The sequence below is a fragment of the Eptatretus burgeri genome, chromosome 11, assembly GCF_056783735.1.
Source record: "Eptatretus burgeri isolate ZD-2024b chromosome 11, Ebu_testis_v1, whole genome shotgun sequence".
Taxonomy (NCBI): domain Eukaryota; kingdom Metazoa; phylum Chordata; class Myxini; order Myxiniformes; family Myxinidae; genus Eptatretus; species Eptatretus burgeri.
Window position 1 is genome coordinate 43,133,688 of NC_140971.1, and position 13,642 is coordinate 43,147,329.

General features: G+C 41.7%; 1 protein-coding gene across 4 annotated transcripts in view; it reads right to left on the reverse strand.

The window, feature by feature from the left end:
* The window catches only part of UNC13B (unc-13 homolog B), a 353,113-nt gene that overhangs the window by 8,849 nt on the left and 330,622 nt on the right, over positions 1–13,642 (reverse strand). For all 4 annotated transcript variants that reach the window (XM_085846260.1, XM_085846261.1, XM_085846259.1 and 1 more), the window contains 9 exons: positions 10,989–11,066; positions 10,587–10,675; positions 9,588–9,728; positions 8,330–8,453; positions 2,204–2,260; positions 1,908–1,988; positions 1,618–1,765; positions 964–1,056; positions 601–760 (listed from right to left, as the gene is read on the reverse strand). In XM_085846260.1, the coding sequence (XP_085702386.1) occupies positions 601–760; positions 964–1,056; positions 1,618–1,765; positions 1,908–1,988; positions 2,204–2,260; positions 8,330–8,453; positions 9,588–9,728; positions 10,587–10,675; positions 10,989–11,066 (971 nt within the window). The remainder of the gene's footprint in view (positions 1–600; positions 761–963; positions 1,057–1,617; positions 1,766–1,907; positions 1,989–2,203; positions 2,261–8,329; positions 8,454–9,587; positions 9,729–10,586; positions 10,676–10,988; positions 11,067–13,642) is intronic.

Below are 13,642 nucleotides of genomic sequence, written 5' to 3' on the forward strand. Positions count from 1 at the left end.
TGATTTAAAAAATGTTTTGAATTTCAACCTAAGATGGAGTCAAAGCCACCCAATGCTCGCCTGTTTATACTATACGCTTGCCATTCATTTAATATGTGTACTAGTTGACTGATTACAATATACAAATACATATATCGCTTTAAAATTATTTGGATCAGACTTCATGCAATGCTTTATAAAAAATATTATTAGACTCGTCTTTTAAAAACGATAAATGTATAAACAGGCGAGCATTGGGTGGCTTTGACACCAACTCTCTGGTTTTATTTTAATCCAATATGGCTGCCAGACCATGGGGCCTATAATATCAGAGTTAGCAATAAAATATTATCCATGGGGAGCTCCTCCTTTGTTTAAAGTTTTGGATTGATCAGACAAGTGGTTGCAGAGAAAAACATTTTTTCAAAGCAAAAATATACGTGGACACACACAGACAGATTCTAATGTATATCTATGAAAGACAGACAGACACAAAGGCATTACAAGAGTCTTGGAACCCCTTTGAGGGAAGAATAATTAATGCAAGTAGCTGTATTTTTAAATACACATACAAGATAATTTAGGAGGATAAACAAAACTCCAGGTCAAATGCTCACTCACAAGTGGAATGTTTCATTGTACTTTGGAGCCCAGTTGTTGCTTTTTGACTTGGTAGAAAACTTGCGCTTTTTGTCACTGAGGTGCGGTCCCACCACGGTCATCTCCACAAATGGGCGGAACATCCCGGTCGTCTGCCACTTCAGATCATTGGCAGCAACCACTGTCGAGACGAGATTCATGTTGAGTTACACAAGGCGCTGAAGCAGTATGGTTGAACATTTGGGACACCAATTCGCCTTAAAACTTGCATAATGCAGGCTGCCATTTCCACTCAGTCCATTTTTTAAAAACCCCATTGCTGGACTACACTATTCCCAAACAGGTAAATGACCTTCAGGTAAGATGAACGGGTTGTATCTTTACCTTTGACAGTAACTTTGTGTTCCCCTGTGCCAGGGTGGGTGAACAGATCGACCTGGATCGAGACCTCCCCAACAGGGTCCTCCATGCTGGAGCCTGGAGAGGACAACATTACCTCTATAAGTATGACAAAACATCAAGTTGTTGATCAAACATAACCTCTTTAGCATTTACAACCATGTAATATATTTAGCCATTCATAGTTTAGCATTTGCAGCGAAATTAATGCATCTGGGATTTCTGCATCAACCACCCCAGGCCAAAATAACATTCCTTTCCTGTAGTAATTATCTGCAGAATACTGTAGTATATGAGAGTACAACTCTCATATACTAGAGTTCTAACTGTAGCATTTTTGCCTGGGATACTATATATAAGCTGGTTATGTAGCATCCTAGTTAGGTGGGTAGCCTGTGGTTCAAACCAAGTCTCCTCTTTGAAAATGGCTCCGAAATTTAGAATTTCTTAAATGAGTGAATAACTCAATATTGCAAATCCCACGTTCCTGAAATTTGCAAAAAGGAAAGCCATGCTGGACATAAGGAATTATGATGACTAAACTATGATCCCTTCAGTTATGACCTGGTATCTTTCAATCAGATGCTGCTGATCGGTGAAGATCATTGAGTAAATCTGAGTTTTTAATGAGATACGCACCTTGAGACATCTGTGTTTGGATGAATGTTTTGATGAGGGTGTCGGTGGTTTGCGTGTACAGCGAAAGGGCATAACGCAGTGAAGCCATGTCTGAACTCTTATCCAGAAAGGTCTTTTTCAGGCCGTTTCCTCCGGCATGAAAGTACATCTGTAGGAGAACAAGAACATCACTACAGACTTGCAGGCAGGAATCTCAGGAGATGCATTCTGATCCTCGACTGCGGAAGAAGGCAAGGGCTCCGACTTTAATAATGGCATGACATGCCAGTCTCAAGTCCATCTGTCATCACCTTGATGGTGTCCAGCACCAACTCCATGACACCACACTGCTTGGGCGACAGACTTTTTGTATCGTTGCTGACCATGTGTTCCTGGTCACAAACAAGCAGGAAATTAGGGCATTCATAACGATGGGTTTCAACACTTGCATTTTTTTTTTTATCTCAAAATAATGTTTAACTGCTGTTTCTCAAGGTTTTTCAAAAGAAATGTCAGTGGATAGTTTAAAGAGAAAAAAAAAATTGGGGATATTCTTTTGAAAATGTTCACTTCCTTGTATTGTCTGAACGTTGTGCTAACATCAAACCTTTAACTTTGATAGCTGTCCAAGCTCTTTTGCTGCACTGAAAATCAACTGGGTTCCCTGGAAACAAAATTGCATAAGCTTTAATGAATGTGCTTTGACCTTGGTAATATGTGATAAAACTGGAACATGATCATAACACAAGAAAACAATTCAAACTGCAATATTCCCTAATGTAATTGGCATTATTATATGCCACTGCACCCACTCCCTCCCCATCCCCATCTCCTCCACCAGAAAGGATGAGACATGCTGATGTCTGACAATGATAGATACATATGTTAAAAAGTAGTGTGTGTGTGTGTGTGTGTGTGTGTGTGTGTGTGTGTGTGTGTGTGTGTGTGTATAGTTCTACTGAAGCTTTCCGATATGCAATGTGATGCACCAGAATGATCGTCATGATCTCCTGAGTTTATGAAGCTCATTAACTACAAAGACTCCAGGAAGAATTCCCATGTGTTAAATGCACGCCATGTTAAGGCGAAAAGAGCAGCTCAATCGGTCCTTCCACACCATGGCATTCTAATTTCAAAATAAATAACAAAAAGAATGACAACATTGCCACAAAGCATATATGAGGCCCCATGAGGAGGAGTGATGTAAGCGACGTTTTTTTTTAATGATATGATGAAGATAGGCTCGGATGATAGGGGAAGGGTTAAAATAGTGCTATATGGCATTAACTCCAAAATGGCCGATGTGTCCCTTACATCACTCCTCCTTGCGGCGCCTCATATTAATATTAATACTATTAATATTAAAAACAACAATTATAGTAGTATCACTTGGCAAGAATAATAACGAACATATAATCCCCACACTGGCCCAAGCTCATCTGGGCTTGGTGAAAAGCAAGCTAATGCTCAAGCAGTACGGCGGGCAGGAATGCTACAAGGCCGTGAAGACCAATGGAAATTTGGTCCAATTGACCAATGGGCACACTCGTGTGTGTCATTATATATGCACATATAAACTGGAATACAACTTCATTCTTATGCTGGAGAAGAATGGGTATTTTTTTATCATTCAGAAAATTAGGAGAGGCAAAGAGAAATTACAGCTGCAAGGGACTCTCTGCTGTCACAGTAAAAAAGAACCTAGCCTCAATCAAAACAGAACCTTGCTATGCATTTCAACCATCTAAATAATTGTTTAAACAAGCTAAGAGATCCATTTCATTCAACAACAAACACGTATGCTCGACGAAAGACAGTGACCCACATACACCAGTTGACTTGTTCAACAAACTCATGTAATGTTCTCATTGTTGAATTAAGCATACATGGGATGTACTATTACACGTAAAGCTGTTATCCAGCATTGTACCAACTGGCAGTAACCGATGCTGCCAGTACAGACCGATGCTGCTTATAGCAGCACTACTGGTAGTCCTAATGGCTGGTGTCCTCCATTTGTATTGTTTACCATGATCGTGCTCTGTTTTTAGTGACATCACCACATCCACTCATTGTGGCATCGAATAAGCCTTCTACAAGCAAAGTTGCAAAACAGTCGAGGGTGGTTTTGACTTTTCCTGAAAATGGTACATTTTGCTTCCTTGCTTGTAATGATCAGCATTTAAAAGGATACTGCACATACAAACAACACTGGGAAGGTAATGACAAACCAATGTTCAGTTTTCCGGTTTAGGGGTTGCCACACGTGCACGACTGATCGGCACTTGATCCTTCCAGTTCATCTAAGCTAAGTTCCCCGGACTTGATACGTTGTGTTTCATGGTTTTATGAAGCCTACCCCTATAGGACAGAGAGGCTTATAGCTGTTGTAGGGTTTGCTGCTACAATTAGTCGCTCAAAGTCTGAATTGTACCCCAGAGTTTATTAGACCCCCGAGGAGTACAAAAGCACGATTTAGGATTTTTAAAAATTTTATTGTTCTTCTTCCTGCACTCCTAATTTCTAAAACGTCTGAGCTGCATCTCAGAGTTGGCTGGGACTTTCAGAATGTAATTTTAAATCAACAATGGCAATAAAACGTATGAGTTGACAATTTTTTTGAGTTTGACCTAATATTTGTCATGACCCAATTATAGACATTTTAACATTTTTCACAAAACCTCAACTGAGATTTGTTCGATTGGAACAAAATTGCTCTCTCTAGTTAACCGAGAGCAAAGCGCATATACGCTTGATTTACATCAATACCCTACGGCAGTGTTTCTCAAGGTGGGGCGCGGCAATATTTTGGTGGGGCATGAGGATTCAGAATAAATGAATCAATATATGATCGCTTTCATAGCTTTTTTAATAAAAAATAAAAAAGGCACTTTAAAATTTTCAAAAGTTTGAACCATGATGTGGCTGTCTGAGGAGAGCGAAAAGAAATACCCAAACTCGACTACTTTGGCAAGGGAAGTATTGATAAATTTTCCATCACCTTACTTAGTCGAATGTGGATTTAGCGTTGTTACTGATTTGCTGCAAGCTACGAGAAATCGACTGGAAATCACGAAACGTGATGATTTAAGGCTAAAACTGACAAAATTGGTTCCTCGAATCAAACAAATCTGCAGCCAGCGTCAAGGGCAGGGCTCCCGTTGAAGTGAGTAGTAATTGAATAAAATTTGCAATAAAGTTTTAGTAAAGCCTTTTGAATACATATGTAGTATATACTGCAGTGTCTCCAATCATGGTGGGGCGTGGGACAAAAAAGGTTGAAAAACACTGCCCTATGGGTTAAAGGTCAGGGTATTAGACCCGTTGGAGTACTAAACCACCATTGAGGTTTGTCTCCCTTTTTTCTGCCAATGTCCGAGCTGTATCTCAGATCTGGCTGGGACTTTGGGAATGAAATTTTGCATCAATAATGGGACATAGTATGCGGCGTTGGCATATGTTCGGATTTGACCTAATTTTAAGGTCATGACCTCATTCTAGACATTGCAATATTTTTCACCACAACTCAGATCAGAATGAAATTGCACTCCAGATAGCAAGGCACATTTATGCTTAATTTACATCATACTCATCCGAGTTAAAGGTCAAGGTCAAATGGCAGTCTGAAAAACAAATCAAAATAAAACAAAAAAACATTTCTTGTCATCACTCAATTTTGCCAATGCAGAATCTCCAATACCACTTGGCTTTTCAAGATGCTCTTGCATCAAAATGATGGACTTGCACTGAAGTTGTGCACTTGATATTTGATGAGTGTCCTTGATCGAACTTTTTCGGATTGTGACTTAAGTAACAAAAAACAGCTTCATCACAACTTAAATAATTTCCTCTTTTTTAGTATATTTGGTCGAGGCTCATGGAAGAGCTAGGATAATGAATGGATCAGGACGTAACAGGATGCAAAAAGAACAGAAGAGAAGCATGTTAAAGGAACAGTGGAGGGAGAGAGAGATGGGGTGGGGGGACACCAACAGCAGAGGAGAAGGCCAAGATAGAGTGAGACTTTGACAAACAAAGGGTGTGGGGAGGAATGTGGGGTGGGAGATGATGCATGGGGTGGACAAGGTGGAAACTCAGGAGGGAAAGTGGAAATTTGGATGGAGGGGGAATTGGGTTGGGGTGATAACGAGGCTGGAAAGGATCATGGTTTTGGATTAGTGATAATCCAAGATGGTGATGAACAGCTGTCTTGAAGACCTAGAGGGAAAATGAGATTGAAAAGAATGTGGAAGTTGGGTTCCACAGATGGGGGGAGGGGGAGAAGAGTGACAAATGAGTGCAGTTGAGCAGTGATCCTGGATTTAGGTAGTTTCACCAGAAGGGGGTTGACGATAGACTGTGTGAGCCCTGCAGAAATGTGTGGGGAGGGATGACAAAGTACAGAAACAGCAGTTGGCTGTGAGAATAGAGGAGGTCAGTCAGCCCTATGTGGAGTTGACCTTGGATACCACCATAGTCAGAGAGTTTGGAGAGTAAGGCAAGATGTCAGACTGTATCAAAAGCACAAGACATGTCCAGAGATGGCCCTGATCTCAGGTCTGACATTGAGGACTTCCATGCATTGTTGAGTGAGTAGAAGTTGCATAAGCAAGGTAGAATGACCTGGTCTGAAACCAAATTGGTAATCTGAAATGAGGTTGCTGAAGATGAGGATTGATTTTATATCACCTGCGATGATGATGCTGCATATTCTGACCGATGCTGGCCCTTTAGGCCTGAGTCGACATAGTCGTAGTGCGATGATGACCAACATAGATAATCCAGACATGCTGGAATTAACCAACATAGATAATCCAGACAACCTCCCCCCCCCCCCCCAAAAAAAAAACCATCTTGCCAAAAGGCAAACCTAATATGCACAAGTTAAGAGATGAGCAAAAGTAACACCGAATCATCCAATGACTGCCATACTTTAAGGTTGAAAATGGGTGTGTGGTGTGTGGTGTGTGTGTGTGTGTGTGTGTGTGTGTGTGTGTGTGTGTGTGTGTGTGTGTGTGTGTGTGTGTTTATATTAAAAGCTGACGGACTGCAATGTTGGCTTTATGGTTTGAAATTTTAAAAAATGACCATTTTCATTTCAAACATTATTCCAAAATGACATCAATTTTGTTTATCTTGGAAATAAAAATAAAAACAATTTTTAAAACGGGGAACATGATGTGGAGAAACTTGTATAACGAGTAGTAGTCACAATCTATACATATTTGTCATGGAATAAATTAATGGAAACAAACATCTATCATGGTCAATGATGTGATCTAAAGATGCACAAGGATCAATGTGGTGATCGAAGAAAACAGATCTACAAGGATCAATGATATATGATGATGTTAATCAATGATGATTGATGATATATCAATGATGTTAATGGAAGCAGCAACCATAGTGCTTTGTCAACTTGAGATGGCTCAAGAGCGATAGATATCATATGTGGTGTCAGAGTGAAACACCAGAGGTCAGACATAAACAGCCAATCAACTGGTTGCTCCACTTCTTTCCGAGGGATTCCGAGGGTTGGTACAAAGCTAGATTCCCAACCATAGCCAATGGAGAACAAATATTCCTTGCCCGATCACAAAGAAATCCACCTTTGTGTGTACGATTAAACAGGCCCATGGATCATGCTTCTCCCGCCTCATTGCAGGAAGAAGTTTTTTTTAAAATTATAGAGCTATTAAATAAACATAAAACAGATAAGCAGATTCTGGCAATCACAATGTGAAAAACACAATGAAAAAAATTCGAAACCGAAGGCACCAAAACTTGTATGGCGAAGCAGCAAGGCGAGGCTCAGGTCTGTTGTTTTCACTACTGAGTGGACTTCCTCCAGGCCTGTCCTCCAGGACTCCATCGTCACTGGATGGATGCCGAGCATTAAGAACCCTCACAATGGGGAAAGGATATTGCATAACGGCAATAGGAAAATGGTTAGACATAATGAATGCCCACCTTCCCCCTTGGGAGGACCCTTAACACCAGGCACATGATCGCTGCACAGTTGTGGATGAAAAACATCCACTCGGTATTCAAAACGTCAGACCTGCATTGCTTTACCTTGCTGAGCACCCAGCAATACTCATCGGTGGTGCCTCTATTTGTGAACATGGATCCTCCCAAATACAAGCGTATTGTTTACAACATTATTTACAAGTATCAATAGTCGTACGAAGTTGGCGGTATGTTTGCAGGAAAATAGGAGCAAAATTAAAAAAAAAAAGTACGTTTACAGCAAAAGCAGAGGTTTAACCACAAGGCAACAGCACGAGGTAAGGAGGCAAATTGTATAGTAAGCCAGACGTGATGTCCAAGGACTGCGACAGCAAAATGGACAGAAACACTGACAGTTGCTGAGCAAAAGCGAGATATCTGTACTTACGGTTGTCTAGCCATCAGATAGGTGAGCGGGAATCAATGAAAGATGGAGGGAGGAAGGTGTTAATTGTCCACCCTTCTTATTTTGATACAATGATTAAAGACAAACAGAGAAACTTGTACATATATCATACTCAGGACAAGAACACAACATGATATCAGTATCAACCTCCACATTCATTTCAGGGACATTAGGAGTCAGTAGGCAAAGCAACACATGACATGGCTATTTGAACCTGGGATGCCATCATCACGAGGACACCATCAGAACATGCAGACCAGGCCACGGGAGCTTGTGTGCATCTGCAAATGGTCCGGCAAATAACCCGTAGATGCTCACCGACTGGTCCGTGAGCGGAGGAAGGACTATCAACTTCTCCATGGTGTTCATGACAATTCTCCAGAGCTCCTTCAGCACCCTCTTTAGAACCGTTTTCTCACAGACTTTGGCGAAGAGCGTGAGGCTGTCGACAAACACGTGACCGAATCGGCAAATCATCGAAACAAATATGTATCAATCTGGGATTATAAAAGTGCCATCATTCACAAAGAGACCTCAAAGTTTAACTACTAAAAGTATAGTACTACTTTAACTACTTACTCTACTTCTTCAACCGTCTCAAAAATTCCCACCTTCTTGTGAGGTTGGCTGGGGAACGTTTTCTGCCAAAACCCCGACTTGTGAAGCACTGATCTGACAATCTGACAATCTATGGTATCGAACCCAGGTGAGACAGTTTAAAGGTAAGCGTCCTAATGTGCATCATCCCGTCAGAGTATTACCTCAAACTTTAACTTTTAATATTTCATGATTAGTCGGTTACAAAAAAAAGTATAATTAATAAAAAAATTTTTTTTCATGATTTCAATTTATTTTCATTATTGATGATTTCAATTTACACCAATTTATGCCAAACCACACCAGGAGGTAAACGAGTCCTTAAGATATAATTTTTCATGTTTTATGTTGGTGTTGCCACCACCTCTGGTTCACAATTGGTTCAAGCTGATTGGATGAGGAACCAGTGAAATTCATTCATTAATCACAGTTTATACTTGTCAAAGTTTAAAGAAAATCCACCTTCCCTGAAATCAATCATACGATTAAACAGTACAGAAGTAAGTTCCTTGCATCTTATCGAAAACATCCTAATTCATCAGGTCCGAGGCATGGACGTGAACGGAGCAACGTGGCTGCTTCAGTGTTTATATTAGACCCGTCTATGAGACAGATGTTTGATGTTGTTCAAAATTGTGAAAGTATCTGCCAACGTGTCAAAGTTTAAATGGTATCATCAAGGAAAGAAAATTAAAAAAACGATGGATTCCTCAAAATCTGTGATCACATATACAGGAGGTGCCAAATAAGACTGTACGACATGTTTTACGAATAACTTCAAATGTAAAATGTTTTCATCAAATCAAAATCTTTTTGTTTCTGAACGAAATGCTGTTACAGATCTGGGGTTCGAGGCTCGCCACGAGGGGAAGCATTCAGGTCCCTCCCGAATAGCAGTCCCGAGGCCGCCGGGCACAGATAACTCCGCACACTGGCAGGTTGCTAAGCCAGCGTCACTTTCTGTCAAGAAGTCACTCACTTTCCATCAAGAAGATCCATCAGTGGACGGAGCACAATGTCAGCATCCTGTGCCACTGTGTTGCGCGTGTTTCCAGGACCCTTCACTTGACCTACTAAGTCACCCATATATTTAATGCTCTCTTCAATGCAGTGCTGAAAGCTGCCAAAGACAAGAACAAATAAATAAATAAACAACCAAAATAACTAAAACAATTAGATTCTCCAGGTCGAAAAGATGGTTAAAATAGGTTATTGACAGAACTCCAGGATGAATGGGAAGAAAGAAAACCCCAAGGATCATTTGCTATCAACTGCCATTCCTGATTGGAGGAAAATCTCAACTCATCTTAGGCCTAGGTCACATTTGCCACGGCGGCCGTGGGGTCTCCAAAATCTACGGCCACGAGCAATTATACGGCGGCCGCAGTATTTCCACGGTCACACAATGTAGCAGTCACATATGTTTTTATTTTTCGGGGAGCTGCACGGCGTATTTATAAATTGTGGAGACCGAAAACGTGGGGTTGCCGTACGGTCTTCGATTTGATGTCGCACGGTGACCTTAGGGCGTTCCTGCGGCGGCCATAGAATTTTCAAGGCAGACGCAAGGTGCCCGCAAGGCGACCGCAGGGGGGCCCTAAGCCGAATGTGCGGCCAGACGGACGGTAACAAATGGGTTAATTTTTTTTTTTTACCATTTTTTTTTTCGGATTGTCGAATTTCTATGGCGAACGTAGAAATGACAAAAGTTATAACTCTGCATTATAATTCCACGGCGACCGTACGGCCTGTAAAAGATAGCCATACGGCGTAGGGCCTCCCTGAGGCCACCGCAGAAACTCTGCGGCCGCCGCACGTTTCTGTCAATCCAGAGGGCGTACGGCCGCCGTATCCTCGCCGTAGAGCAAATGTGACTTAGGCCTTACCGACTCGGTCAACCCAATTGAGTGTAAATACTGCAGTCCAATTTCCTCTAAGCACGGTGCAGCGTCGAGGAATGACAAGTTCCAGGATGTACCTGTTTCCAAAAACATGGCTTAGCTCATCAAGAACATTGTTGAGCTTCACTTGAAGTTCCTTCAGGTTATCTGCAGCTTCGACATCCAGCTGGTCACAGGAAAAACAGAAGACCAAAAATTCTGTTACACATCAAATAAGGCACAGAGAGCGTTTCAGAGGACAAGAGAACACTCGTCATCCAAATTTAACACGGAGGTAATTGTAGCCCCAAAAATATAAAGCAGCACACACACACATCCTTGTAGGTTTTGCGTAGTCATACATGCCTGATAATTGCATTATTTTGGGGTCTTATGAGAGGGCAACATTCTTCATATGGACAAGGAGTTCATGTGTCCGTGTCGCTCAAGTTCCACAAGCATTCACAGCGAGCAAACTTTTTTAATTTCCCTTTGCTTACATCTTTTCCACCCATTGCCTCGAACATCTTCTCAAGCTGCACCCGGAGCTGCTGGATGTTGTTCAAAAGGATGCAAGCCTGAAAAGTAACATTAAACATGCAAAATAAAGACCAATGAGGTTTTATTGACCATTCTTCCCACCAACTTCCCCATTGAGGAGCCAACCACTTGTAATTAGCCTCGCCTGAGGGTATTGTAAGCGGTGTGTGTGTGTGTGTGTGTGTGTGTGTGTGTGTGTGTGTGTGTGTGTGTGTGTGTGTGTGTGTGTGTGAGAGTCATTGAATCTGCATGCAGACAGACCTTAGTATAATGCCCCCGGATGGTTCACTCGAATATGGTGCCCCAGACAGCCTTAAGCACAGTTCGACAAAGTTGTCCAACATAGACATATTATTTTTACATCTAATTTCATCATAACTTCATTTTGTACCTTGAATTTGGTTTATGTCAAAGCTGCTGATTAATGAACAGAATGTCACAAACTGATCAAGATGGTAGTTGCTCGGTCAGGCTCAAGCCTGTGATGTCTGTTGTATGCATGAAAAAAAAAGGAGGGAAGTTAAGAGCCAGGTATAGTGGACAGAGGAGGTAGGCAAGGTCGTTGGTGAAATAAATGAGGTTTGGGAGGAGGATAGAGAAGATCAAGGAGAGAGAGGGGGACAACCAGATGCAGGGTTGCTGCACCTGTATGGGCAAAATAAGAAAGCAGTAAGGATAGTGGTGGACAAGAAGGAGAAGGTGTACAACAAGTTGGAAGAGGATGGTGGGAAGAAAAGGATTGATAAATTGGCTCGTGACAGGGATGGGGATAGTCAGGACATGAAGTGGTGGGAGGGGGCAGTGATTGAGGATGATGGCAGGAGGCGAGCAACAGAGGGGGCAGTACTGAAGGCATGGGAAGGCTATTTGAAGTAGCTGGTGAATCGGAGAGGAAGCAACAGCAAGCTGGAGCTCCTGTGCTATGTAGAGGGGAAATTTGAATTAGTAGAGATCACGAAAGAGGTGGTGGTTGGGGAACGCATTAAAGAGGATGATTGCAGAGGATAGTAGGACAGGGCAAATTGTGCTGATATGGAAGAGAAGGGATGATGTTCAAGATCTAGGAGAGTACAGAGGCATTATGTTCCCAAGTCATGTCATGAAAGTATGGGAGACCATCTGGAAGAGAGGATAAGGAAGAGTGGGAAGATGGAGATCGGCAAAGAGCAACAAGAGTTTAGAAAGGGTAGGGGGACAATGGATGGGATGTTCATGCCAAGACCGCTGGTGGAGAAGAGGTCGGAGGTGCAGAGTGAAATGGCATTGGGATTTGCGGACTTATGGCACTGTCCTGAGAGAGATGGTGGGGATGATACTGAGATAGATGGGAGTGCTGGAATCAGATGTTAGGTTGGTGGAAGGAATGTATCAGGGAAAAAAAGTGAAGAGTTTTGTTTGGTCCTTGGATGTCTGAGGAGTTCAGTGTTAACATCAGTTTGAGGCAGGGAAGCTCTCTCAGCCCACTCATGTTTATCATCGTGATGGAGCTGGTAAGCAGCAGGGTAAAAATGAAAGGTATCCTGGGGAGGTTGTTGTATGCAGATGATCTGGCTGTTGTGGTGGAGAGTAAGTGGAGGATGCATGAGGTACTGGGGGAGTGGAAGGATGAATTCAGGAAGCACGGCCTGAAGATGAGCATTGAGAAGACCGAGGTGATATGGGTTGGGCAGCAGAGAAAATAAATGAATATCAGTTTGGAGTGGATGGAGATCACACAGGGAAATAGGTTTGAGTATCTGGGAAGAACAGTGACCGAGGATGGTAGTTCGAGGTGCGGAGGAGGATTCAGGTGGGTGCAAATGCGTGGATGAGGGTGGAGTGATTGATGGCAGACAGAAAGATATCAAGGAAATTGAAAAAGAAAGCTATGGTGTCATGTGTCATGCCAGCCGACGTTTACGGTTTGGTGACAATGGCAATGACAGAGAGAACAACAGAGGTTTAACATCTGCGAGAACAACTGTCACAGTATGATTTATGGGAGTGAAGAGGGTGGATCGAAGGATGGATGGATGAACTGAGGGAGGAGATTGGTGAGCAAGTGAGGTTGACAAAATGATGGCTGAGATGGGCTGGATACTGTGGATGGGGGAAAAAAAAAAAGAAAGAAAAAGAAGAGAAAGAGAAAGAGAAAGAAAAAGAAGAGAAAGAGAAAGAGAAAGAAAAAGAAGAGAAAGAGAAAGAGAAAGAAAAAGAAGAGAAAGAGAAAGAGAAAGAAAAAGAAGAGAAGGAGAAAGAGAGAGAAAAAGAAGAGAAAGAGAAAGAGAAAGAAAAAGAAGAGAAAGAGAAAGAGAAAGAGAAAGAAGAGAAAGAGAAAGAGAAAGAGAAAGAGAAAAGAAGAGAAAGAGAAAGAGAAAGAGAAAAGAGAAAGAGAAAGAGAAAGAGAAAAGAAGAGAAAGAGAAAGAGAAAGAGAAAAAGAAGAGAAAGAGAAAGAGAAAGAGAAAAAGAAGAGAAAAAGAGAGAAAGAGAGAAAGAGAGAAAGAGAAAGAGAAAAAAAAAAAGAAGAAAAAGAAAAAAAGAAAGAGAAAAAGAAGAGAAAGAGAAAGAGAAAGAAAAAGAAAAGAAAGAGAAAGAGAAAGAAGAGAAAGAGAAAGAGAAAGAGAAAGAGAAAGA